Raw genomic sequence first — 25,453 nt, forward strand, 5'->3', positions numbered from 1 at the left:
CCTGGAAGCCAGGGTGCCCAGGGGGCCGGGTGACATGACGAGAGACCTGTCGGGCCGCCATGTTGACAGGCTGGCCAGGACAGGACAGATGCTGGAAACCTGCCCAGAAAGGAGGTGGCTGCTTCTTATTTAGCTGAAGATAACAGTCCTGGGGCGTGGGGCATAGGTCCTACAACTTCGTCAAGGTCTCAGAGCCATGCTGATCCCATGGTGTGTGATGTGGCATCTGCATCCACCTCCTGAGAAGTGTGTGTGGCAGCTGGATGTGGGTGGGGATCAGCACATTTCTCTCCCTCCTTGGGCCACTCTATACTCCCTCCCTCCCCGCCTTCCATACCCTGTCCTTGCTCTGGCCACTCTCCCACATCCTCGGGCCACTTGGGCCTCTCTATTCCCCTTGCCTTGCCCTCCTGAGTCTTCTGCACCTCCTCTGGGGAGTCTCTCCCATATTCCACGGGAGGAACAAGGGGACTGGGCAGGGACTCATTCAAGGCTATGCAGCAGGTAATGCTGGAGCTGGGGTTTGAACCCAGGATCCTCTGTCCAGAGCATGAGCTCCGGGCCACAGGGACCTACCTGATTCCTCACAGCCCCCAGTGCACTGGGCGGTGGCCCAATGCATTGCTCTCCCGTAGTAGAAGCCTCCTCCAGCCCCCGCAGATATGTCCCTGGCTACTTTCCCAGGCCTTCTCAGCAGATCTAGGACCCCTCCCTGGGTGGGGACCAAAGGATGCCCTGTGTGCCAGCCCCACACCCGGTGCAGAGATATCTGTGAGGCCACCGTCCTGCTGGCTTCCTCAGGGCTATGTGTGCCTGTCTCACCCTCTGTCCTCACGTGTCTGCCTGATGCAGAGTGACACCACCCCCCATGGAGTTCTCACTGTGTGGGGCCGTGGTACCAAGTGAGACCATTGAGACTTCCTTTTTAAAGATAAAGAAATGGTGGCTCAGAGAAGTGATGAAATGAAATGTGCTTTTACTAAACAGATGAAATCATCCTAGCACTCAGTACGTCCCCAAGAGACAGAATGCTGGGGTTCAAGTCACACGAGCTTAACCAGTGAGCCAGGGCTGGCTGTCATCCTGTGCTTGTCACGGTTTATGTGCTGCCGCTCCTGGACAGAGGCACTGCCTCCCCTTCCCTGTCCCTCTGTCCCAGGCCATAGCCACCTTCTCTCCCCCTGTTCCTCATCTCCTCTCCCCGCCTGAACCTCCGACCACCATCGAGAGCCTCCCCTCCCTCCTGGAACTGCCCCCAACTCCAGCTCCAGATCCTGGGCGTGGATCAAAGCCAAGGGTGCAACGGCCCAGAAGGGGCGAAGGGTCTTGTGTGGGGGAGGAGCTTGCTGAGGACACAGAGGGCCCAGGTCCCCATCCTGAGCCTGAGCCTGATCCTGAGGATTCCTTGCTGGACGCTAGCTCTGACCTCTACTGGTAGAGGACACACCCCTCTGGGATCAGTTCTCTGCTTTGGGCAGTGACACTGCAGGAGCCTCCTCGCAGGGGAGTGCCTTGTCTGAGACCCCCACCTCTGCAGCCTGGTAGATGGGCTGGGATGGAGGAAAAGGGAGAGGTGGCCAAAAGAAGGGGAGAATAGTAAGTTCTCAAAGGGGAGATCTGTCTGAAACTCGGGAGGCTCTTCAGAGTCCAGAGGGTTGGCAGGACGTGGGTCTGTCAGAATGGGACAGGGGCAGTGTCCCTCCTGTCGTGTGTGTGTGTGTGTGTGTGTGTGTGTAGTCTGCTAAGGGACAAAGGAGGACAATCAGGATGGAAAGGAAAACCAGAGGGTTTCTGCCTGGGTGGCAGGGGCCTGTTTGAGGGGCTCCCCTTCTCCAGTCTCTCTATCCTCTGGAGGACCTCCTAGGCATGGCTGACTTGCCAAAGGCCAGCTTGGGCTTCTGCAGTCACTCTTCTGCCCAGAATATCACCTTCCTCTCTGACCCCCTGATGGAATGACCTGCTGTCTATGGTCCTATTTGGGTACCACTCTCTCCGAGGCTGCTCGCTCTTCTTGGGGCGTGAGTATTGCCAGGCCAGGCTCTTGCTCCTGTCACAACCAGACTAGGGGCCCCCATGGATTCACAGGGCACCAGGTTACCTGATGGGAGTAGCATGGGATCTGGGGGATTAGGAGTGTCCCTGCCCCCTGTTAACCTGACATCTGCCAACTTGTACCTTCCTACTTTGTTGGAGGAGCAGCACGCTGTGTACCCCAATGTCAGTGACTCGCAAGTGGGAGAGGCGGCACCCACACTTCCCCACTTCCCTCCCAGGGGACCTAGAGAGGGAAGCGGAGAGACCAGAAGGGGCTTGGAAAGTGAGAACTTTATGTCCGACGGTGGGGAGCGGCCGGCCCGGCACTTCGGGATATCCGTCAACGTGGGAAGACGGTGCCTTCGACCGTCTCCTCCAGGATGGTCTCCACGCGCCTCCGCTGCAGGGAAGAGGGGCTGGGGCACGACGTGCGGGGAGGCGGGAGGGCCCCCTCCCCGCCCCTCCCCGCCCCTCCCCGCCCCTTCCCCTGCTGCGGGCACCTCTTGACGGTCCAGGGGATCCGGGATTCGCGTGGGCTTCAGCTGCGGCGGCAGGAACAGCTCCAGCCGGATGGCGGCGCGCGCGGACCTCTGCCGCAGGATGAGGAGCGAGATTTCCTCGGCCTGCGGGTCCCGGGGTCGGTGCGTGGGGGGCGGGGAGAGATGTTTCAGAGCCAGTGCGACGTAGCAGAGCCCCAAGCCGGGTCGCGCGACCCCTCCTGCCCGCCCGGAGCCTCACCCGCATGCGGGCGTAGCGCAGTCGTAAGGCGCGGACTCGTCCTCGGGCCTCGGCTGCTTTGAGGACGCCGAGGAGCCGGTCCTGGCGCTCCGCCGGCCGCTCGAGGGGCTGCGTCCACGCGCGCGGGTCAGGCATGCGGTACCCCAGCTCCAACGAGTCGCACGGGAAGACGGAAGCGGCCGCGCCCACGTCCTCAAGCAGGTCGCCGAAGAGCTGGTGGCTGTGGCGTTGCCCAGGGCCCATGGCCGCCAGCCCCTCCAGCGTCAAGGCCCAGCCCAGCCTGGGGGGCTCCGCCGCGGCCGCCCCTTTGGCGCGCTTCTCACCGGCCCCTGCGCCCTGCGCGCCCTTTCCCGCTCGCCCCCGCGGGCCCCTACGCCCGGCCTCCTTCTCCCGCGGCTGCTGCGGCGGCGCCAGCGTTGGTTGCATCCTCCGAGGGAAGGGGATGTCTGTTGGTGCCCGAGCGGTGTCCGTTGTGCCCGCTCCTTTGGCCTGACCTGGCCCCACCGCGGGCTTCCAGCTCTGGCCCCTCTGGACTCCCTGCCGCCCGCCTTAGGCCCCGCACCTCTGGCCTCTGCACCTTTGCCCAAGCCTAGCACACGTCCTGGTCAACTCAGCTCCCCCGATCACTCCTGCTGTCAGCTAGAACTTTCTGATCCACTCCGTTACTGGAAATTCCCTTCCTGCCCACCAGCTGTTTCTCTGTCCACTGAGAAAATGCTGAGACCCCTGAGCTGACCTCAAGCACTACCCAGGGGTGGAGACTGCTGAGACTGCCCTGGGTGAGGCTTGGTGGACAATTCCCCACGATGCTGGGACCCTCTCTGTGTTCAGTCCCCCAGGTCTGCGTTGGCCCCAGGCCTCTCTGTCTTGATGTTAGGGGCTGGAGATGGAGCGGGTGGGCCTTCATTATATCTTGGGCAGAGAACTCATGCTTTTCTGGGAGGGGTGTGTGTGTGTGTGGGGGGGTCAGTTTGTATGTCTGTGGGAGGTCTCAGGTGTGTGTGGGGGGGAGCTCAGAGCCAAATGGACAGCTGGCTTGCTACAGGGGAGACGTCCTCCTCCTAGCCTGTCCCTGCTGGGACTGGACTGAGTAAGGGAGAGGGGAGCCCGGGGAGGAGGTGATAGAGGGGGATAGGGCCCAAGAGGTGGAAAGGGAAACTGCCCTAGAAGTCCTAATTCAGTCCTGCAGGGCTCTTTCCCTCTCCTGGCCCCTTTCCCACAGTATCCCTGACCCCTACCCTGGGCCGAGTCCTGGCCCACTGTGGGACAGGCAGAGCCACAGTCTGGGTGTCTGGTAGCATCCACTCCCTCCCCTGCCTCATCCTTGGCTGCAGTGGTCCAAGGGCCCGGCCCTCACCTCCCTTCTGCACACCCTTCCTACCTTCTGCCTTGCTGGGTCTGAACCTCCAACTCAGCTGGGACTCTCTGGGGCTTGTTGATGTGGTTGCTGGGCAACCAGGAAGCCTGCCCCTCCCCCAAGCCGGCCAGGGTGCGGCGACCCCTCCGGAGGTACATGGGCAGAGCTGTGCCCAGAAGTCCCAGGCCATATGACCTGCCAGGGGCATCCCAGGCTGTCAAGGACTGGGAAGGAGGTGACCAACAACTTACAGCCCGGTATGCTTTTTTCCTTTCTGGGGAGGCCTAAATGCACTCTTCTGTGGGCCCAGCTTCCTGGCTGGAGAGGTCTTTGGGGGCTAGTTTTGGGGTCAGGGGGCACAATCATGAGGAGACCTTCATGAGTGAGCCCTTTTCCCCTCTGCATGGCCCAAGAGGCCTCCCACAGCGGAACTCAGGACGCTTCACCTCTTCTGGGGCAAGTTTGGAGTCCCAGGGGTGGTGCAAGACCAGACTTGGGTTTTGATGAGTCCTAAGTCTCTGGGTATTGGGTCCTAGATTTCTGTAATTGATTTGTGCATTTGTTAGTTAGCTGTAATATTTTATAACGGATTCACTTAGTTAATTCTTTAATTTGTTCATGCATTTGTCACTGTATTCTAGATTCGTTAATTCATGAACTGATTCCACAGTTTATGTTAGGCCAAAATTAGTGCATTGAGTGCATTGAAATATTCATGTACTGGTGGCTCCCACAGTACATACATTTCACTCCCCTTCATAAGTGGATGTGCTGGAGGGCCAGTGTGGGCGCTGGGATCCATGGATGGCCTGCTTTGGGGGTTCAGGGCCTGAGCCCCTGGGAGGATGGACTGTCCTGGCTTTGTGGGTGAGGTCTCTGCTGAGGTTCTGGCCTTCTGGACAGAGGCTGTTGAGTGTTCCCATTGTTTTTGGAAGCTTGTTCTGGCCTCCTGGTGAGAGGGAAAGCTATGACTCTCTGCCCTCCATGCCCCTGGAGTCTGCACGCCATCCGCCTTCCCGAAGCTGCGTAGAACTGGTCATCCTTCCAGCCCCTAAGCCTTTGCAGGAGCTGCCCCTTCCTGCCCTGCTTGTGCCTTTAGGGTGGGTCTGGGCCTTGAGGTTTAGCATCAGCCTCAGGGGCTTGTTGAAGACAAAGGTCTCTGGGCTCCAGAAGAAGCAGTGAGGGCTTAGGAAGGATGATCTAGCGGGTCACCTCCTTCAGGCAGGCCTCCTGGATTTACACAGCTCCAGGTGGGGCTACCTCTGACTCTAATTCTGTGCTCCCACATGAGTGAGTTCTACAAGACAGGGATCTGGGCCCTCCTCTGAGCTTCCCCAGGGCCCAGGACAGGGATAGGCAGTGGGGGAGTGGTTAGGGGGCATTGTCTCCAGCAAGAGGGGACTTGTAACTTTCCCTCTGCTTCTGTAGGATTGAAAACCTTTGACACCTTCTCCTCCCTAATTCCCAGAGGGCCTGGTGTCCACACAGCTCACATTCCCTGGGCTTGGTTTCTTTCTGCTTCTCCACACACCCCTGGGAGGAAGGTGCTCCCACATGTCTGGGCCCAGCCACTGTGAGACAGCAGGCCACGTCCTTCACCTGTTTCTGTGTCCAGGATTCATTTTATTATTTTTTTCTTTCTTTTTAAAAAAATTTTTTTAATTGAAGTGCAGTCAGTTACAATGTGTCAGTTTCTGGTGTACAGCACAATGTCCCAGTCATGCATACACATACACATATTTGTTTTCATATCCTTTTTCATGAAAGGTTATTACAAGATATTGAATCTATATTCCCTGTGCTGTGCAGAAGAAACTTGTTTTTTTTTAAGGATTCATTTTCGAGGGCTGATGGAAATGTTGAGGTCTAAAAGCACGTTGATCTTGTAATAACCTTTAATGAAAACGAATATGAAAATGAATATATGTATGTGTATGCAGGATTGGGACATGATGCTGGACACCAGAAACTGGCACATTGTAACTGATGGCACTTCAATTACAAAAAAATCTTTTTAAAAAGCATGATGATCGATGCCAAAGGCTGAAAATAAAACTTCAAAGTAAAGTGAATAAGTGTTATTAAATGACTGCAAAATTTAACATTGTGTTGAAAATCTACAACTCAGTTCTCTGTCACTGTATTTAAATAAGAAGAAGTTAAAATCACAAGGAAAAAGTAATTTTTTATGAGGAAATCATTTTACTTTTTAGCAGCACTGCTGGCCTGGTGACTGAATATCCTGGGGGATAGATGTCCTGGGTGAGCTGCCTACGACTATGCTTTGACTCCTGTGCCCGGCTCAGCGGTGGTGGAATGTGTGGAGACTGAGGGGGCCAGACAGCGGGCCTGCCCCAGGAAGTGAGGGCCAGTGCGAGCCTGCCATCTGGCCCTGATGGGCCCTGAGTCACTGGGTGCAAGAGTGAGGTGTGTTCTGCGCAGTCTGTGAGTGTAAACGGCCCTCAGGGCCCTGTGTCCTGCCCCAAATGCCTGTGACCTCCAAGTGCAGCCCTTGTGTGACTTTCACCGTAATTTGTGGGCGTGTGCTCTGCCCTGTCATTCCCATAAGCTACGTGTCTTTGGCTGCCCTGGCACCCCACATGCTTTGCTTTGCCTGCATATGACATGTGTGTTTGAGGTTGTTTTGCTTTGACACAAGTGCTCACACGTGTTCCCCGCTGACCCATGTGTAACCCATGTTTTCTGTGTCTTACCCTTCTGTGCCGGGTGGAGAGAGGCCTGGGCCATTTCCTTGGCCAGCCCCCTTTGTGGGAAATCTCCAGGGTCCAGGACTGGGTGGCTGCCATCCCCAGGGAGTGTAGTCAGCATGCCGGCCTGACCACCCACTGGCCTAGCCACCCACTGGCCTGTCCTTGGGCTGAGACTGCCTGTGAGCGGCCAGGTGTCTGCCTCTGGGCATCCTCTGCGCTGGCTCCGTCCAGTGCGCCCTCACAGGAGATCTGTCCAGACCAGAACTCATACCCAGCCTCAGAGCAGCCTTCTAGCCCAGGCTTTTCCTCAGACTGAGGCCTGGGCTAGGAGGCAGCTGAAGGCCATTAGGAAACACAGCTTAGCTCAGTAAGCTGCCCCCAGGCAGCGGGGGCTGGAGGGACTGGGGTTGGCTGCTCAGACCTTGGGGAGCCAGCCTGGGGAGGCTGGGGGAGGGTGAGCCTCCCTGGGTCGCTGGGCTCCTGAGGTCAAGGCAATGGGGTTTCGATCTTCACCTGGAGAATGTGGTGCACGTTTGTGTCCCCTGGGTGTCTGAGTCTGCGATCTGTGTGTCTGCCTGCTCTCTCATGCCTGCTGCCTGTGTGCCTCACATGCACCTAGGTGTGTCTGCATGTGTGTGGCCCATGATTTTGTGCATCCCTTCAAGTGTCTGCATTCCTGAGCATGTACTTTGACTGTGTGTTTATCCTTGTGCCTCTTTGGGCATCTTTGTGTGTGTCTGCAGTTATGTGAGTCTTTGTGTCCTGAGTGCCTTCTGTGGATGTGCCTCGTGTCTCCCCACGTGTCCCTGAGTCGACTGCAGTGTAGATGCAGAGATAAGTCCTGGGGGACAGCTTGGGATGCTGAGTCCTAGGGTAGCTGCCTGCTCTGTCCTCTCTTGATTTGCCAGGTATCCTAGCGACGCTGCTGCCAGTTGCCTAGCAACAATGTCTCCATCCTTGGAGACAGATGCACAGAGCAGGGTCTGGGCTGTGTGGGCAGAGCCTGCGTGCAGGAAAAACGACCCCTTGACTGGGTGGGGCTGGCGATTCAGCTCAGGGTCACCCACTTGGCATGTGACCCCAGTGCTGGGAAGGAGGCAGCTCTCTGTTCAGCTGCATGGATGCTGGGGGCCCAGGCTGTAAGGGAATGAGGCTCAGAAGTTGTTCTGGGGCAGAGATGTCCCTGGTGTGTCTCAAAGCGACAGAGAGACCTGGGTTTGAACCCTGTCTCTGCCACTATGACATGTGGCTTCACAGCTCTGAGGCTTAATGATCTTGTTGGCGCTGAGGTGATGCTGATGGCAATGGTGAAGTGTAGTGGGGCTGGATGGGCTTATCCTCAGGATGGGCTTGGCACACAGTAAGGCACGTGGGGCACACAGTGGGCACACAGTGCACAGGAGAGCCCAAGCATCCTGCTTGTTTACTGCGAGGCTCTGATCTGCTTAGGGCGGGCTGGGCAGGGGCCTTGCTGTGTGTCCACCCACCCGCTGTCCTGCTGTGGCTCAGCTTCCCTGGGGCCCAGCCGAGGGGCACTGCTCTGGGCACGGAATGCCAGCTCAGGCAGGTCTGAGTCCGTCCAAGTCTGCGTGTCTGTGTGTGAGATGTGGCTCCGGTCTGTCTCAGCCTGTCCTGTGTGTATCTCTCTGAGTCCCTGTCCCATGTCTTTGTGTGTTTCTGTGTGTCCCTGTGTGAGTGTCTGTGTCCACATGTCTTGAGTCCCTGTGAGCATCTGTGTCCCTGTGTCCGGGCTCTGTGGGTCCAAGCCTCTCTCTGTTCTTCTCTAAGTGTGTGCCCTGGTCCTCGTGTGTGTCCCCATGCCGCCTGAGGACTGGCGCCCCGTCCCTGCTGCCCCCTCCTCCAGCCTGGTTGGCCCCTCCCCCTCTGGAGCTGCAGCCTCCTCCCCCTCCCCCGTGCACCAGGCTGCGGCGTCTGGCCTGGCGTCTACTGAGGAGGAGCAACTGCCGCTGCAGCCGCAGTCCCCAGTCCCGTCAGACCTGGTGCTGAGTCGGGGAGGGGCTCCCCGGCCTGCTGGCCAGCCAGCCGTGGGTTCGGGTTCCCCTGGTCTCTGCTCCCACGGAGGTTACTGAGGTAAGGCTGGAACTGCTGGGGTGGGCGTGGAGGTGACCCAGGATGCGCTGCAGCGGCCAGGCAGGGCTGGGGAGGCGCGGGGAGGTGCCGGGTGTCCTGGGTTCCAGGTGTTTCTGGGTATGCGTTGGTTGGTCCTTTTCGTGCCTGCATGTGCATGAGGGCAGGTTTGGGCATCCGTGTGTGTGTGTGTATGTGCACGGCTGTGTGTCCACGAGTCCCCGTGGGTGGACACGTGTCCTGGTATGTGACTGCATCTACACAGCCCATGTGGGAGCCTGCAAGCTGAAGGGGACTGTATCCCTGTGTGTGCACATATGCCTCTGTTTGTGTGTCCCTGTCTGGATATATGTATCTGCCTATCTCCATGGCCCCAGTATGTGTGTGCACAGGTATGCGCCTGTGTCCCTGTGCATGTGGCGGTCTGGGGGTGCGTGTGCCACCGGGCCGTGCACACTGAGCTTGGAGGCCGGGGCTGGTGGGTGTTGGGCACTGTGCTCACATGTCCCTGTGCCTTCCCAGGTACAGGTGGCTCTGCATGTCAAGCGGTGGCATGGAGTCCCTCTTCCCTGCTCCGTTCTGGGAGGTCCTCTACAGCAGCCACCTGCAGGGAAACCTGTCCCTCCTGAGCCCCAACCACAGCCTACTGCCCCCCCACCTGCTGCTCAATACCAGCCATGGTGCCTTCCTGCCCCTCGGACTCAAGGTCACCATCGTGGGGCTCTACCTGGCTGTGTGCATCGGGGGGCTGCTGGGGAACTGTCTCGTCATGTACGTCATCCTCAGGTAGGCTGGCCCCCAGCTACAGGGGGAATGGAAGCAAGACACAGGGGCCATTCTGGGCAACCTGGCGCTGGGCAGGGTCAGGCCCGAAGCCCTGGTTGCTCAGCTCCTCAGGGTGGGGCACTTGGTTGGGGGAGGGGCCACCCTGTCCCAGAATGGAGCGTCACCCTGACTGCTGACAGATGACGTTCCGTCTGAGCCGTGGGCCAGGCTCCCCGCCAAGCTGCCGCATGGTTATCTGACTGGTCCCACAGCGACCCCGAGAGGCAGCTCTTGTCAGTCTGTCCAGGGCTGGTGCCAGGGCAGGTCCCCTTCCCTCCAGCTCCAGGACTCGTGTTCTCTGCTAATACCTGGGCTGATTCCAGCATTTGCTGGTGCTCAGAATAGGAGTGCTTGTGGGGTTGAGGGGGGCAGCCAGGCTGTTGGGGGGAACATTATAGGGGAACAGTGTGGGTCAGTGTGGGGACACCTTGGGGGACAGAGGGGAGACAACATGGTAAGACAGCATGGGGAGAGAGCGGGGACATGCATGTGTGTGCATGCATGTGCAGGTATGTGTGTGCACGATGTGAGCATGTGCATATTTGTGTGTACACAAATGTGTGCGCGCACACGTGTGAATGTGGACGTGGATGTGTTCACACATGTGGGAGTGTGTGCACGTATGGGTGTGTACATACACGTGAGTGTGCACTGCACCTTGAACAGACCTGTGTGTGCATGCATACAATGCATGGAGTATGTGCATGTTTGTACATATATATGAGTGTGTACACGAATGTGTGAGCATGAACACGTATGTGTGCACATGGGCACATGTGTTCATGCCTGTGTGTGCACTGTGGGCATGTAAGTGTGTACTGCACAGTGTACCTATATGTGTGCATGTACACACGCACTTGTGTCTGTGTATGTGCCTGTACACGTGTGAGCATGCACTTGTCTGTGTGTATGTGTTGGTGTGTATTATGTATGTGTTTGGACAAGGGGCTGGGAGGAGCAGCTGCCGCTTCCCCAGTGCTGACCCCCAGGGAACTAGATTCATGTGCCCCTTTGTGGTTGGAGGGTGTGTTGTGGGTGAGAAACACAGCAACTGGGGGTGGTTCTGTTCATCCTTTCTGCTGTTAGAGCTTCTCTGTGTCTCTCCTCTGCCCTGGGGCATCAGAACTGGCAGAGTCATAAAAAAAAAAAAGAACTGGCAGAGTTACGTCTTGGATCAGAGCAGACAGGGAGGTGGTCTTGTCCACAAGTGGTCCCCAGAGAGCACAATGCGCAGCAGCCTCTGGGACCACACTGGCCTGAGAGGCAGCACAGTGTATTCCAAGCCAGTGGACTGGGGTGGGCTGCCTCATGCACCAGAAACACCCAAGTTCCAAGCCCTGCTCTTGTTTAAAGACTGGTTTTTTTTTTTTGAAGAGCAGTTTTAGGTTCACAGCAAAATTGAGGGGAAGGTACAGAGGTTTCCCATTTGCTGCCTGCCCCCCGCCTTCCACAGTCTTCCCAATGATCAATCTTCCCACCAGAACAGGACATGTTTTACAGTTGATGAACCTACACTTGACTGTCACAGCCACCCCAAGTCCATAGTTTACATCAGGGTTCTCTCTTGGTGTTGCACATTCTGTGGGTTTTGACAACTGTATAATGACACGTACCCACAATTACAGCGTCACACAGAGCAGTTTCACTGGCCTGAAGATCCCCTGTGCTCTGCCTGCGCACACTTCCCCATTCCCAGGCCCTGGCAAACAGTGATCTTTTTTCTGTCTGCATAATTTTGCCTTTTCCAGAACGTCATATAGTTGGAGTCACACAATCTAGCCTTTTCAGGCTGGCTTCTCTCACTTAGTTAAATTTTTTTATTGTTGAGTAATATTCCATTTTCTGGATGGAAAGTTTATCCATCAACCTATTGGAGGACATCTTGGTTGTTGCCGGGTTTTGGCAATAAAGCTGCTGTAAACATCTCTGTGCAGATTTTTATGTGGCTATGAATTTTTAACTCCTTTGGGTAAATACCAAGGAGTATGATTGCTGGATCTTTTGGTAAGAGTCTATTTTGTAAGAAACTGGCAAACAGTCTTCCATAGTGGCTGCACCATTTTGCGTTCCCACTAGTCATGGATGGCAGTTGCTTGCTGCTCCCCCTCCTCACCAGTGCTTGCTGCTGTCAGGGTTCTGGATTTTGGCCATTCTAGTAAGTGTGTAGTGGTGCCTTGTTGTTGTTTTCATTTGTGTTTCCCCGATGCTGCGCGATGTGGAGCATCTTTTCATGTACTTACTTGCCGCCTCTGTATCTTCTTCGGTGATGGGTCTGTTAAGGTCTTTGGCCCATGTTTAAGCAGGCTGTTTGTTTCCTTGTTGAGTAGTAGGAGTTCTTCGTGTGTTCCAGGTGGCAGTCATGTGTCCGATGTGTGTTTGGCAAATCTCTTCTCCCATCTGTGGCTGGTCTTCTGGTTCTCTTGATCCACTCACTCTGCTTTTTGCTCGCTCTACGGCCCTGAGAAGGCCACTTAGATCCTCTGAGCTTGAGTGTCCTCCTACATGGAATGGGGATCAAAATAGCATTTTTGAAATCTTAAATGAGATAAAATCCAAGTGAAGAGCTTAGCACAGGTATCTGCCACTGTCACCGCCATTGTTACTGGGTCATAATTAAGGCCTCTTTGTGCTTATTCTTAGTCCCTCCCTAAGAGGCAGAACTAAAATGTGGATTCCTTCCTGGCAGCTTAATTGACATGGAATACTGTCATCTCTAGCATTGCCACTGCCATCACCACCACCACCTTCATCATCATTATCACTATCACCATCACCACCACCTTCATAACCACCAACATCACCATCACCACCATCACCACAACAATCACCACCACTACCATCACCGCCTCCACCATCACCACCTCCATCATCATCACCACCACCATCTCCATCATCACCACAACAGTCACCACCGCCACTACCACCATCACCTCCACCATCGTCACCACTGCCTCCACCATCACCATCACCATCACCGCCACTTCCATCGTCATCACAACCACGACTACCATCATCACCTCCACCATCACCACCACCTCCACCACCACCATCACCACTACCCACCACCTTCATCATCATCATCATCATTATCACTGTCACCACCACCTTCATAACCACCACCATCACTACTACCGCCGTCTCCACCATCATCACAACAATCACCGCCTCCACCATCACCACCACCTCCACCACCACGGTCAGCCACATTCATCATCATCATCACTATCACCATCACCTTCATAACCACCATCACCACCACCTCCATCATCATCACCACCACCATCTCCATCATCACCACAACAGTCACCACCGCCACTACCATCATCACCTCCACCATCATCACCACTGCCTCTGCCACCACCATCACCACCATCATCACCACCACCATGTCCACCTCCACCACCACCTGCAACACTATCACCACCAAAACTACCACCATCGCCAACATTATCATCCCTGCCATGACCCCTACCATCACTGCCACCACCGCTTACCTCCACCATTACCACCACCACTATCAGTACCAACACTCACCACCACCACCATCACAACTAACAATCCAACAGATATTTATTAAGCACCCACAATTTCCTCAGCCCTGTTTCAGGTTCTTAGACACAATCAGACCCCATCAGCACCCGTCCCATCCCTGTCACCACTTCCTGTCTCCATTGCTAGATAGCAGGGAGGACTGGTTTGCTGTGCTCTTACAGATTCTGGAGCCCTTGGGAACCTCTAGCAGTGGTAGGGCCAGCATTTTGGTCCATAAAGGGTCTTAAGAGATATTTGAAAGGGAGGAGGGCAGGTTCTTTTGTCTTAAGAGCCCTGCCTCTTTGCTTCCATGCAGGGTCAGGCATATGTTCTGCTACCTGCCATACCCATCTTTTCCAAGGCAGGCCAGTCTTCAGGTTTTGAACCCTTTTGTGTGTCCCAGAAGTACGTGAAGAATTTGTTGAAATGTTTGCCTTCAGGCTCCGTGTCCTTGGGCTGGGACCAGGAGCCTACATATTAATGAGGGGTCAGAGTGGGTGCCCCCGTGATGGCCTTTGCTGGAGGCCCAGCAGGGTGGCCACATGAAGCCTTCCTCCTCCCTGTCCTCTGCAGACACACCAAGATGAAGACAGCTACCAACATTTACATTTTTAATCTGGCCCTGGCGGACACTTTGGTGCTGCTGACCCTGCCCTTTCAGGGCACAGATGTCCTCCTGGGCTTCTGGCCATTTGGGAACGCCCTGTGCAAGACAGTCATCGCCATCGACTACTACAACATGTTCACCAGCACCTTCACGCTGACCGCCATGAGCGTGGACCGCTACGTAGCCATCTGCCACCCCATCCGCGCCCTTGATGTCCGGACGTCCAGCAAGGCGCAGGCGGTCAATGTGGCCATCTGGGCCCTGGCCTCTGTTGTTGGCGTTCCCGTGGCCATCATGGGCTCAGCTCAGGTTGAGGATGAAGGTCAGTGGTGGCCCCTTCTGTGGTGCCATGCTCCCCTGGCTCCCTGGCCACCTGCCCTGACCCTGCTTCTCTCCCTGCAGAGATTGAGTGTCTGGTGGAGATGCCCACCCCGCAGGACTACTGGGGCCCCGTGTTCGCTGTCTGCATCTTCCTCTTCTCCTTCATCATCCCCGTGCTCATCATCTCTGTCTGCTACAGCCTCATGATCCGGCGGCTCCGCGGCGTCCGCCTGCTCTCAGGCTCCCGGGAGAAGGACAGGAACCTGCGGCGCATCACGCGACTGGTGCTGGTGGTGGTGGCTGTGTTCGTGGGCTGCTGGACTCCTGTCCAGGTCTTCGTATTGGTCCAAGGGCTGGGCGTTCAGCCAGGCAGTGAGACCGCAGTGGCCATCCTGCGTTTCTGCACGGCCCTGGGCTATGTCAACAGCTGCCTCAATCCCATCCTCTATGCCTTCCTGGATGAAAACTTCAAGGCCTGCTTCCGCAAGTTCTGCTGTGCCCCTGCCCTGCGCCGGGAGACGCAGGTGTCAGATCGTGTGCGCAGCATTGCCAAGGATGTGGCCCTCGCCTGCAAGACCTCGGAGACAGTGCCGCGGCCTGCATGACTAGGCGTGGACCTGCCCATGGTGCCTGTCAGCCCACAGAGTCCGTCAACACCCAACACGGAGCTCACCCAGGTCACTGCTCTCTAGGCTGACACATGACCTGAGCATCACCAGCCTCCGTGGGCTTCCCTGTGGCCTCAGAGGGCCTGCTGACACCATGGGACAGGTTAGAACATTTGGGCTGCCCCTGCGACCCGGGTCATACTGAAGCTGCCCTCCCAGTGCAGGGTGGGGAGGGGGTGCAAGGACTCATCTGTGAGCACATGGGGCCAGAGCCATGCTGACACTCTGAAGCTTTGTGGACTCTTCTGGCCTCTCCCTTGCTGCCCCTGGCTCTGTTGGGCACACACCTGGCATTGTGACAGCAGCTGTGCAGTCCCATGTGCCGCGTGCCGTCATCATGGAGCCCTGTGGCATCTCCTCGAGGCAGCTGGATGAGCTTGGCACTGCCTGGAGAGCCCAGCAGACATCTCTGGGCTGTGAGACTCGCCCTGAGAGTGGCACTCCCTTCAGAGGATTCTCAGTGAGCCTGTTTCCTCCAGGAGGACAACAACCAATTGCACTGCAGATGTGGCCATTCAGGTGTGTGAGGTGGCCAGGAGGACCTGGGGGGCTGCATGACCACTGCAGCCCACTTCATCATGTGTGAAGCAGCCCCATGTGTGTGATGTGGGGAGTGCTTTGTTGTGCCCCATCTAGGGGTGCCTGTGTCCCCCTCAGGCTCCTCCTCCCAGTCCTCCTTTTAGACTTCCATCAGAGGTTCTGTAGCTGGCAGGACTCTGTGCCCTGTTTGGGTCCCAGTGGCCTTGGAAGGTGGCAGTTGGGACAGGTGCTGCTTTGCATCCCCAATTACTTTTACAAGCCTCCAGGTGTCTGTGGGGGTGGCCTGAGCTTTCTGCTGCCAGGACTTGTCTAAAACTCCAAATCAGAGGATGGTTTCATGGGGAGAGCAGGTATGAGAGGTGGAGTCTGGCAGGTTCTGCTTGAGCAAGGCTACAGGGACCATCTGGGCTGGGGGACCCTGGGCTGGGGGTGTTGTTCTGTTGTGGCCACCCAGAGAGGCCCCCTCCCAGTCTGCAGACAGAAGCTGAAGGTTGGTGACTTGGCAAACATGCTTTCTGCAGACGAACTATTAAAGCACCTGCAACACTGGAGACACCATTCTGCCTCCACTTGTAAGCTGAGCCGCAGACCCCGGCCAGGTGACCTCAGCACAGGAGGTCACCTCCTCAGAACAGGAGGCACTGACTCTGGACTGGCCTCTCCTGCTCTGGGGAGCCCTGGCCCTGTGGGATTGGTCCGGGGGAGGACGGGGCTCTCTTTGTGCTGCCTGCAGCCAGAGGCTCTGAGGACCAGAGCTGCCATGGCTGTGGCATTTTTCGTGCCAAAGTTGAAAGATTTGTGACTCTGTGCCAGTGAAGCACGTGTCTTCTTGTATCTGTGCATGTGAAGTGTGTCATTTCCCCTGCATGTAACCAACCCTGAATCTGTCTCCAGGGGTCCTGATGCAGGGCCCATAATAAACCCCTGCACACCGGCCAGGGCACTCCGCCCATAATGGGTGTTTCCTTGGGGGGATGTTGGGGTAACCTCTCTGGGATGAGCATGTGGGCTGTAGGTTGACTTATCCTTCCATCTGCTCTGTGCTCCTCACCTGACCAGGCTCTGTCCTTGGCAGATGGTCCCCCCGGGAGGCTCCCACTTTGGGAAGCAGCCAACCTGGTGGTGATGTGCTGGGGAGCTGTCGCCTTTCTGTAGCAGAGTTTCTCCCCAAACATTAAACACTGCACAGCCTGCCCTTGCAGCCGGAGGTTCTCACCGATCCAGTGGGCCGGTGCTCCCCCATGGCGGGTCATGAATTTTCTTCACCCCATTTAGTCTTAGCAGACTGCCCTGCCTCCAGCTCTTTTCTGCCTCCTTGAGCCTATCCGAGGGACATTTGGTGACAGATGAACAGAACAGCCTCCTTTGGCGGCCCTGGGATTCAGATATCCTCCTGGCTCCTGTGTGGGCCCAGTTCTGCCCGGGGTTGAACCTGGGGCAGACGACCCTGTCAGAGAGGGGCTTTGGGTGGGGTAGGGGGGAAAGGGAGTGGGCAGGGAGGGTGAGCTTGGTCTCAGTGTTTGGGCACAGGCAGATGGGCCAACGTCCGGTTTCATATACGTTTTAATGACAAGCAAATTGTTAACCCAAACAATTTAGCATCAAGGGAAGGCCGGGGTGGGGGGCACTCAGTGGCAGTTAGCATGGGGGGGCGCTCAGGGCACGGTGAGGTCCTGGCGGAGAAGGCGGCTCAGAGTGGTTTCCTGGAGGCTGTGATGATCCCACCGACCAGGCCGACCCCACAGCAAGTGTCTGCGCTCGTCTCTGTCCAGGCTGGGCTGAGGGGCCAGCCAGCAACCCGGGGACCTGGGAAGCAGGACCGCGGCTCGCTCCCTCTCCGCATCTGCGCGCGGATCCCACCGTTCCCGCCTCCGGCCCCGCCCCTCCAGGCCCCGCCCTCGTCTCCGTCCTCGCCCCTAGCCCCCTGCGCCGCCCCCACTAGCTGGGTTGGGTCAAGTTCCCCGGCTTCTCTGATCCTCGGTTTCCTCTCTTGAGCGAAGGGGACACTGAACCTCCCTTGCGGGGTTGCTGGGGAAGGCCGAGCGATGGGAAGGGGTCAGCGGATCCCTCGGCCTCAGGGAAACCGCCGGCTCACCTGCGCTTTGGACTTTGCCCACCAGGGGCGCCGTGGCCCGCGGGAGACCCCGCCCAGGGGCCGCGCTGGGCCGCGCTGGGCGGTGCTGGGCGGTGCTGGGCGGTGCTGGGCCCGGGTCCGGGACAATGTCCGTGAGATTTGGGAACTGGAAGTAGAGCGCCAGCTTTCCCTGGGACCAGGAGCCCAGAGCAAGGAGACACTCGCTGCCCGCTCCCCACCTCATGTCTGGAAGTCACGGTGAAGGCGGGGCATTTTCCTCGGGGTCTGCAACTCACTAGGGCAGGATCCTGGTGAGGCTTCGCCTCTCTCCTCCATCTTGGCTCCCTCACCCTTGGGCTTTTGCGGGGGTACCCGCCCTCTCGGATGTCGGGGTGGGCGGGGGTCTGTGCCTGATCTGCCTCGGTGTTCCCAGTGCACGACTGCTAGGCTACAGATGGGGCAGCAGCCACCCCGCGGAATAAAGGGTGTGGGGTCTAATGAGGAGCCTTGGTCGGCACCTTCTGTGCTGTAGGGATGTTCTGCTGGGGCCAGATGGCACACTGGGGACAGGGTGGGAGACTTGCCCTGGCCCGGCGCCCCTCCTCCGGCGTTCCCGGAGGCGTCTCGGCCCCCGCTGCTCGGCGCCTGCTCGCGCCGCGTTTGCACCGCGCGCATTTACACCTCGCTGCGCTGGGCCCGCTGCGGGCGTAGCTGGGGTGTGGGAGTCGCTACTTCTCCTCTCAAGGAGCTCTCAGGGCACAGGATGAGCGCTGACAGGGTAATTATGGCTGCTGCTGGGAGAGGTGTGACTGCTGCGCGGCAGGAACAGCCAGTTCTTCCTGGGAGAGAAGCAGCTGCAGGTGGGGGTTTAAGTGCCCACAGCCCCTGAGTGTGGGCTGGCCTTGGGGGCTGCTTCTGAGGAGCAGGCTGTGGCTGAGTGGCTTCAGAGTTAGGCCTTGAGAGGTGTTGAGGCTCCCCTGCTCTCTGTCCGATGCTGCCCTGGGGACCTGTGCTCTGTCCTGCAGACGCCCAAGCAGCCCTGTGGACAGTCCACGGGGTGAGGAGCTGAGGCCTGCTGCCAGTGGCCATGTGGTGGACCGGCTTCTCCAGCCCCAGTCCAGCCTTCAGGTGACTGAGGCCTTGGCCGGGGTCCTGACTGAAATCTCACAGAGACCCTGAGCCAGAGGCAGCGGAGAGTTGCTCTAAGATTCCTGATGGACAGGAGCTGGGAGATAGGAAATGTCGTTCTGAGCTCTGAGTTGGGGGGAAATTTGTTATACTGCAGTAGCTTGCTAATAGGTTGTTGTTGGGAAGATAACAGGATGGAGGCAGTGTCTGAGTTGTTTCAGGCTGGGAGCGAGGAGGGAGAGTGATATGGGCCTGAGCCATTGGGTAGGGGAGGCGGCCATGCGCCGTGGGGGCCACCTCACCTGGTGGTGAAAGATGGGTCCTGCTTGTCATCTGGACAGACTGGCCAGAGCCGTGTCACAAGGACTGAAACCAACCAGGGGCCCCGTAAGCTTAGAAGGGTTACTGGATGCTGGGCAGGTGGCTCACGGGACAGCACAGCTGGAGCTCCGGGTTTGGAAGCCACTGGGAGCCATGGGGCCAAGAGCAGGGGGCCTGGCAGAGCCCCACCAAGGTGGTCTTCAGGGGCCTGCCCCTTGCCCCTCCCAAGTGGCAGTAAGTGGTCTCTGAACAGCCGGCATCTCAGTGCCCTGCCCAACCCCTGGAGGCCTGGCGTGGAGGCCCTGCCATCTGAGTCTAGGCCCCAGGCCACACACAAGCCAGGGAGGAAGGGGTCCAGATGCCAGCCTGTCGAGTGACAGATGCTTCCTCTGGACTGTGGGGGTCCAGAGGTCCTGGCAGAAGGGCCCTGGGTCCTATAGCAGGACGGGGCCACAGGCAACGGCTTGGAGGGCACAAGGGGGCCTGGGCCTCACTCAAGGAGCCAGGAGGGGATGTGGGCACAGGCCTCCTGGCAAAACATCACCTGAGTTTCGGCTGTGAGAGTGCACTTCGTGGCCTCAGTGGATGGGCGTCTTTGTCTTTTCAGTGGCGCCTGCCTTTGCTGCCCCAGGGGTCCCACTTTTGTCACTCCCAGTCCTGTGTCAAGAGGAACCCAAGGGACCCTGATGGTAGGATGCAGAGCCGGCCCCAGGGCGAGACCACAGCTCGGGCTTCTCTCCTCCAGATTGCGGACGTCAGGGAGGATGAAGGAGCTGACCAGGGAGGTGGTCTGTCCCTCTGTGGCTGCATATGGCCAGGATGTCTTGGTGCTGGATCTTCTGTCTGGGTCTGCAGGCAGCATGGGGGGCCAGGACCTGAATCCCTGCAGCTGACCACCCAGGGGCTGTCCAGGGGGCAGAGACATGTGTTAAGTCCATGTCATCTCTGCAGGTCCAATGGCCAACTTTTGTGAGTCTTTATCTCTCTGCCTAGAGAAGACAGTGACAGGATGTGAACAAGTGGGATATTCCTTGAACAGGACAGTGCTTTTCACGAAGTCTGGGTCATGGCAGGAGGGGTGCTCATGGCCCTGGGCACCGGAACATGGCACGGAGGTTCTTCCGAAAGGTGTTGTCCAGGAAGGCGTAGAGGAAGGGGTTGAGGCAGGAGCTGGCATAGCTGAGGCTGGTGATGACGTAGGAGACAGTGATGACCAGTGGTGTCTGGGGCAGGTCTGTGGCCAGGGCCACGACAGAGGCCAGGTGGAAGGGCGCCCAGCAGAGCAGGCCCACAGCCAGCACGGCCAGGACCAGGATGGTCACCTTCCTCCTGGCCTTGCCTAGAGCTTTGGCCCCAGAGTGGAGCCGCAGGGCTCGCAGCCGCCGCAGCAGGTCCACATAGAGCACACAGAGGGTGCACATGGGCACCGCGAAGCCAAGGACCAGCGTATAGATGCGGCTCGCCTGGAACCAGGCGCGCTCTGGCCGCGGGAAGCTCAGCCCGCAGCTCGTGACCTGCAGCTCGTTGCTGTAGACACCGGCAAAGGTGAAGAAAGGCAGCACTGCCACGGTGACGCCCAGCCAGACGCACAGGCTGGCAATCTTTGCCCCCCGGAGGGTGCGCCGGGGCACGCGGCGGGAGCGTGCCGTGGCCAGCACCACCAGGTAGCGGTCCACGCTCATGGCAGCCAGGAAGTAGACGCTGGAGAAGATGTTGCAGTGGTCGATGGCCAGCACTAGCTTGCAGAGCAGCTCCCCGAAGGGCCAGCGCTGCAGCACATGCTCGGTGATGTTGGCTGGCAGGACCAGTGTGAAGAGCCCGTCGGCGACGGCCAGGTTCAGGATGAACACGTGCGTCACGGTCTTCATCTTGGGCGCCCTTAGGATCACACAGATGACAATCGTGTTGCCCATCAGCCCCACAGCACAGATGACAGAGTACACTACTGGCAGGAGCACGTAGAGGGCTGGCAGGGGCTCTGGAAAGGTGATGTTGTGTCTGGTGTCATTGTCCCAAGAGAGGCCGGTGCCTGGCATGCCTGCGAAGGGGGAGGCTCTGCTGTCCAGACCCTCCAGCCCACTGGCTTCCATTGTGAGTTGGGGCTGTTACTAAGCTGTGCCCTGGGCTAGTGAGAGGTGCTTCAGAGCCAGGGATCTGGGCAGGGGCCTCCTTGGGCTGGATTCTGAGAAAGAAACAACCAGAAACTTTGGGATCTGGCTGTCAGCTTAGAATAGCAGCTGCCTCAAGTTCTCTGGCAGAGGCTTAGGTCACTTTGCCAGGGTCAGGGACGCATGGAGTCTCTCTCCATCCATCCCTGTCCAGTGACCAGAGAGAGCCTGGTGGAGTGCATGGGGGCCTCCTCCAGGGCAGCATTTTTGACTGGTCAGTTTCCTTCCCCCGGCCCCCCTCCATCTGCAGAGAGCAGCTGCTGACCACCCTTCAGGGAAGGGAGGGCTTAGATTCCTCCCCCCAGCCCCTGTCCCGGCCACATCCCAGAGCACAAGCTACAGAAAGTTAAGACAGCCCTTTTGAAAATGCACCTTCCAGCATATCCCCGCCCACCTTGGAAACCTGGAGTCCTGGAGAGGTGCCCTCCCAGTCACACAGCAGACCCTCTGTGTGTGGCTACCTGCTGTTTCCCTCACTGACCTGTCTGGAGACACGTGACCAGAAGTTGGTGGCCTTGGTGGGCATGTGGCGGCGGCCAGATCAGGCAGTGGCAGGGGTGGAGGTGGCAGGAGTGGCAGGAGGTGTGGCCTCCACCGACAGGCCCCCTCCAATCCGCTCTCAACCCCCTGGGGGCCTTCTAGGACCTGCTCGCCAGCCAGCAGCTCTGCAGCTCAGCGGGAACTGGCTTCCCTCCCAAGGTCTCCAGCCTGGTGGCAGCGCTATTGCGAGTGAGGGAGGGAGGCGGGTCCCACTGGCTGACGTGGAGCCGGGAGGAAGGGGGCGGGAGCTGAGGCGGCGCTGCAGTCATCCCCAGGGCTGCTGCCGAGCTCACTTGCCTGGCTGGACTCTCTAGTGGGCAGCCCTGGTGTGTGTCTGTGCATGAGTGTGCCTGTGTTGGGAGGCATGCAGTGCAGGAGCCTCTGGGTGAGCCCGGGCTAGGGGGCAGCCTGCGGGCTCCACTGAACACATTTGGGCCTCTGTCCGTGGGTCTCTATGGACCTGGGCACGGTTATCTGCGTGTGTGGGTTTCTTGGAGGACCTTGTGAGTGTGCATGCGTGTGCATGTGTGTGTTCCTGTGTACACGTGTATGCACGTGTATCTGCGTGCAGTTTCTGTGGTGAGCTCTGTACCTCTGTCTGGGGGGGATCTGTGTAGCTCCCTGTCTGGGTGTGGTGGTCGGCGGCTCTGTATGCCTTCATGTGGATTCAGAACCTGTGGCCCACATACAAGCCAACTTCTTTTTTCTTTTTCTGAAAGAGGAGCTCGTACATGTAAAAACTCACACAAGTGGTGGAAGACCCTCCCTTGGTCCCGCTGCCACCGCGCTCTCCAAGAACTCTGTGCTGGTGGTGAGAACGCATTTCACTCTGCACTCAGTCTTCACTTTCCTGCCCAGCTCCGCGTTTTCTCGGTCTACTGGACACACATGACGTATATAACCCCCGTGGGTGGACGGCTGGGCTGTCTCTGGCTGTGCTTTTGCAGGTGACGCAGCAGCTAGTGACAGTGTCTCGCGCCCTTTTCGGGCAGCAACTCAAGAGGACTTCCAGGTCAGAGGGTCTGTGTGCTTCCAGCCTGGGGAGACATGGCTGTTCACTGCCCACACAGACCTGCTTCCTTCACTAGAGTTGTGGTCCCTCTGCCTGTGGCCTGGGCCAGGACAGGAGCCCGGGCACTTTCCCAGGCACCCTGAAGTCACCAGGCCTAAGGCTGCGTCCAGGGGCGCTGGCCTCCCCTTCTGTGGGCCCAGAGGTGGGCATGACAGAGTTAGGGTGTGCCCTGCTGGCTCTGGGAGGCTGAGGGCTGTGAGCCTTGGCCCAGAGCTCCAGCTACCCACCAGGGCTGAGCCTTCATCCAGTGGGCCTCCCCCAGGAGTGACCCTCCACGCCCCTGGTTCCCCAAAAACTCCGTGCCTTCAAGTGGTCTTTATACACAGGCTTTCATTTCTGGTGTGTGTGGGGCACTGCGGCCAGGACTTCCCTGGGGACCTTCACTGTCCCGTAGGAGCACCGCAGACCTTGTAGATTTGAATGAGGAAATTCTTGATGAGAAGCGGGGTGACTGGCTGGACACTGCTCTCCTGGTCTTGCTTCTGAGAACCCGTGAGCCTGGGAGGGAGGGAGCCGCCCTTTGGTCTGGATGGGGCAGGTTCTGGACTGGTCATTGGTGCCCCAGGCTGAGGCCCAGTGAGGCCAGGGGATGGGCAGTCAGCAAGTGTTAGGAGAGGCCCCTGAATTTAGGGCTGAATTTCGTGATTTGGGGGTTTTTCAGGGGTGGGAGGGGTCCTGGGTCAGTTCACAGGTCCTGGACCCCAGAGACAGGACAGAGAGCAGATGAAGTCTGGTGTACGGGCTGCCTGTCCCCCTTGATCGTGCGGCCTGCATGTGGGCAGGCTTGTGGGCCGGGCTGGGCTGGGGAGGGAATGGCTGACCACAGCCAGGTGCTGGACCTGTAGGGAGTGGCCCAGGCCTCCTGTCACTCAGCTGTGTCCCGAATGTGGGGCAGGGCTTACCCCTCTGGGCCTGGTTGTGGGCCTCCCGGGGGATGGATGCTGGGGAGGGTTCCCATATCCTGAGCATCTTGGCGGGGGTGGCCAGAGCTCTGTCTGCCCGCCAGCCAGCACGTAACTTACTAGTCCCCCCTGAACACGGGCCTGGGGTGGGGGCTCTTCGCCCTTAGGCCCCTCCTGCTCTTTGTCCCAGCGCGGCAGGACACCAGATGCCACCCCCAGACTTTCTCCAGACCTGGCTCACCCCGCAGTGTCAGACTGGGAAGTCTCATCTCTGCTGTTCCTAGCCTGTCCTGAGGGCTGCCTGGCTCCCTGCCCAGCCTGTCACATCGAAGTGGAGGGAGGAGGGGGGCCCAGGGCAGCAGGGCTCAGGGGGCTGAGGAGGGGCTGACGCCAGGCCTGCGGGTGTGGGGATCCGCAGATGCCCCTCGCCCACCTCGTCCTCCGCCCTTGGGGCAGCAGGGCCTTTGTCTGCCCACGGGCCAGGCATTGTGTGAATGTTGCTCTGTGGAGAGCAGTTCCATTTTCAGGTTTGCAGTCAGCCCATGAGGACATTCAGGCTGTGGAGCAGGTGGTGGAGGGGAGGGGCCAGGGTCGGGTGTAGCACGTGTGAGTCTGCGTGGCCTGAGTGTGCATTCACGGGCTGTCTCGTGCAGTGCTCGCTGTGGGGAGAAGCAGATCCCAGCAGCCCAGTGAGCCCCCCGTCCCCAGGCGGTGACTGGCCCTGCCCAGGGGGCTGGCAGGCAGTGAGAGCCAGGACCCAGACTGTAAGGCACAAGCAAGCAAGAGTGACAGTTGTGTCATTCACCTGGTTTGGCACCACCTTCTAGCTGACCCTGACAATTGTCACACACACACACATGCACACCATACACGCAGACACAGGCAGACACACAGACACTGCAGATGCATACAGTTAGACACACACTTATCCAGACACACGTGCACACACTCAGGCTGGCGAGCCTTGCTCGCTCACCTGTGTGCCTCTGTGTGTATTTGGCCACCTCAGCTCCGTCAGGCTGGCCTGATGCAGGGGGCAGGCTCTCTGCCCTGCAGGCTGGATTCCAGGCCTGTCCACTGTCCCACTCTCCGGGCGCACTCGTTCAGAGGACACGCCCAGCAGGGGTAAGTGCCTGGGCCCCGGCTGCCGCTAAGTGGGTAGCTGGGAGGCCTAGCTTGCTGCATAGAGGCAGGCGATTCAGGTCCCATCTCCAGGGAAGCAGAGCGAGAACTCTATATTTGTAAAACCAAGAGGGGCCTTTTCAGACGTGTCAATTCAGGACTCCTGGCCCTGCCCGTAGGTGCCCAGCCACCTCTCTCTCCGTTAGCACTGGTGGGCACCAAGCTCTCTCTGGGGGAGGTCATGGCTTGGGGGTTCCTGATGGTTTCTGACCTCCCTGTGCTCAGGGTGGGTGGGAGGGGCCTGGGGCAGCCAGACTGGGGTCCCACAGGGGCCTCCGCTCAACCATCTGGCAAATATCCTAGCCCTGAGCCCAGGGTCATTCATCTGCCCTGCAGGTGTCTGTCCAGGAACAGAGTGGTGAACAGGGAGGGGAAAACTCCTGCTTTCCTGGGGCCGACCTTTCAGTGGGGGAGGTATTAAACAAGGTAACGAAGTACCACGTGCAGCGTGCAATTTATCCAGAGATGAGGAGTGCCTGGGAGAGGGCAGAGACAACCCGTAGTCCTCGCCGAGATGGACGCTTGTGCTGAAACCACAGAGGTAGGAGAGGCCCTGTGAGTGTGTGGGGGCCAAGAGCCTCAGGGGAGGGAGGGGCCTCCAGGGGCAGCTGGTCCACTGTTCCCAGGACACTGTCTCTGGCTTTCC

The 25,453-nt window shown here is 58.4% G+C and overlaps 3 protein-coding genes across 8 annotated transcripts; 1 reads left to right on the plus strand and 2 right to left on the minus strand.

Annotated features, from left to right (window-relative positions):
• Positions 1-2,306: 2,306 nt before the first annotated feature.
• Positions 2,307-4,216, minus strand: LKAAEAR1 (LKAAEAR motif containing 1). 2 transcript variants are annotated; one of them, XM_072944626.1, is made up of 4 exons: positions 4,154-4,216; positions 2,773-3,199; positions 2,535-2,657; positions 2,307-2,434 (listed from the first exon to the last, which is right to left on the minus strand). In XM_072944626.1, exons 2-4 carry the CDS (start codon positions 3,196-3,198, stop codon positions 2,375-2,377), a joined length of 609 nt encoding a protein of 202 aa, XP_072800727.1. In that variant the 5' UTR covers position 3,199; positions 4,154-4,216; the 3' UTR covers positions 2,307-2,374. The 2 variants fall into 2 exon arrangements, with proteins under 2 accessions (XP_072800727.1, XP_072800728.1); XM_072944627.1 differs by having other exon boundaries at positions 2,773-3,218; positions 4,154-4,181.
• OPRL1 (opioid related nociceptin receptor 1) lies at positions 3,411-24,715 on the plus strand. Of its 5 annotated transcripts, none has more exons than XM_072944624.1 (5): positions 3,411-3,551; positions 6,343-6,391; positions 9,451-9,714; positions 13,858-14,213; positions 14,294-16,356. In XM_072944624.1, exons 3-5 carry the CDS (start codon positions 9,467-9,469, stop codon positions 14,815-14,817), a joined length of 1,128 nt encoding a protein of 375 aa, XP_072800725.1. In that variant the 5' UTR covers positions 3,411-3,551; positions 6,343-6,391; positions 9,451-9,466; the 3' UTR covers positions 14,818-16,356. The 5 variants fall into 5 exon arrangements, 4 of the variants coding, with proteins under 4 accessions (XP_072800725.1, XP_072800722.1, XP_072800726.1 ...); XR_012061901.1 differs by lacking the exons at positions 3,411-3,551; positions 6,343-6,391 and adding exons at positions 4,279-4,386; positions 24,635-24,715 and having other exon boundaries at positions 14,294-15,399; XM_072944623.1 differs by lacking the exon at positions 3,411-3,551 and adding an exon at positions 4,324-4,386.
• Positions 20,026-21,033, minus strand: NPBWR2 (neuropeptides B and W receptor 2). Its single transcript, XM_006209648.4, has one exon. It carries the CDS (start codon positions 21,031-21,033, stop codon positions 20,026-20,028), a length of 1,008 nt encoding a protein of 335 aa, XP_006209710.2.
• Positions 24,716-25,453: the final 738 nt, after the last annotated feature.

Source organism: Vicugna pacos, chromosome 19 (genome assembly GCF_048564905.1).
Source record: "Vicugna pacos chromosome 19, VicPac4, whole genome shotgun sequence".
In the NCBI taxonomy this organism is placed as follows: domain Eukaryota; kingdom Metazoa; phylum Chordata; class Mammalia; order Artiodactyla; family Camelidae; genus Vicugna; species Vicugna pacos.

Bases quoted from the DNA above. Each gene is read 5' to 3' on its own strand.
- LKAAEAR1 (XM_072944626.1), bottom strand. From the start codon at position 3,198: ATGCAACCAACGCTGGCGCCGCCGCAGCAGCCGCGGGAGAAGGAGGCC. The intron at 2,658-2,772 runs GTGAGGCTCCGG...CGGGACCCGCAG, and splicing joins TGCGCTACGCCCGCATGCGG to GCCGAGGAAATCTCGCTCCT. The intron at 2,435-2,534 runs GTGCCCGCAGCA...TCTTCCCTGCAG, and splicing joins ATCCCCTGGACCGTCAAGAG to CGGAGGCGCGTGGAGACCAT.
- NPBWR2 (XM_006209648.4), bottom strand. From the start codon at position 21,033: ATGGAAGCCAGTGGGCTGGAGGGTCTGGACAGCAGAGCCTCCCCCTTC.
- OPRL1 (XM_072944621.1), top strand. From the start codon at position 4,286: ATGGGCAGAGCTGTGCCCAGAAGTCCCAGGCCATATGACCTGCCAGGG. The intron at 4,387-9,450 runs GTATGCTTTTTT...GTGCCTTCCCAG, and splicing joins GACCAACAACTTACAGCCCG to GTACAGGTGGCTCTGCATGT. The intron at 9,715-13,857 runs GTAGGCTGGCCC...TGTCCTCTGCAG, and splicing joins GTCATGTACGTCATCCTCAG to ACACACCAAGATGAAGACAG.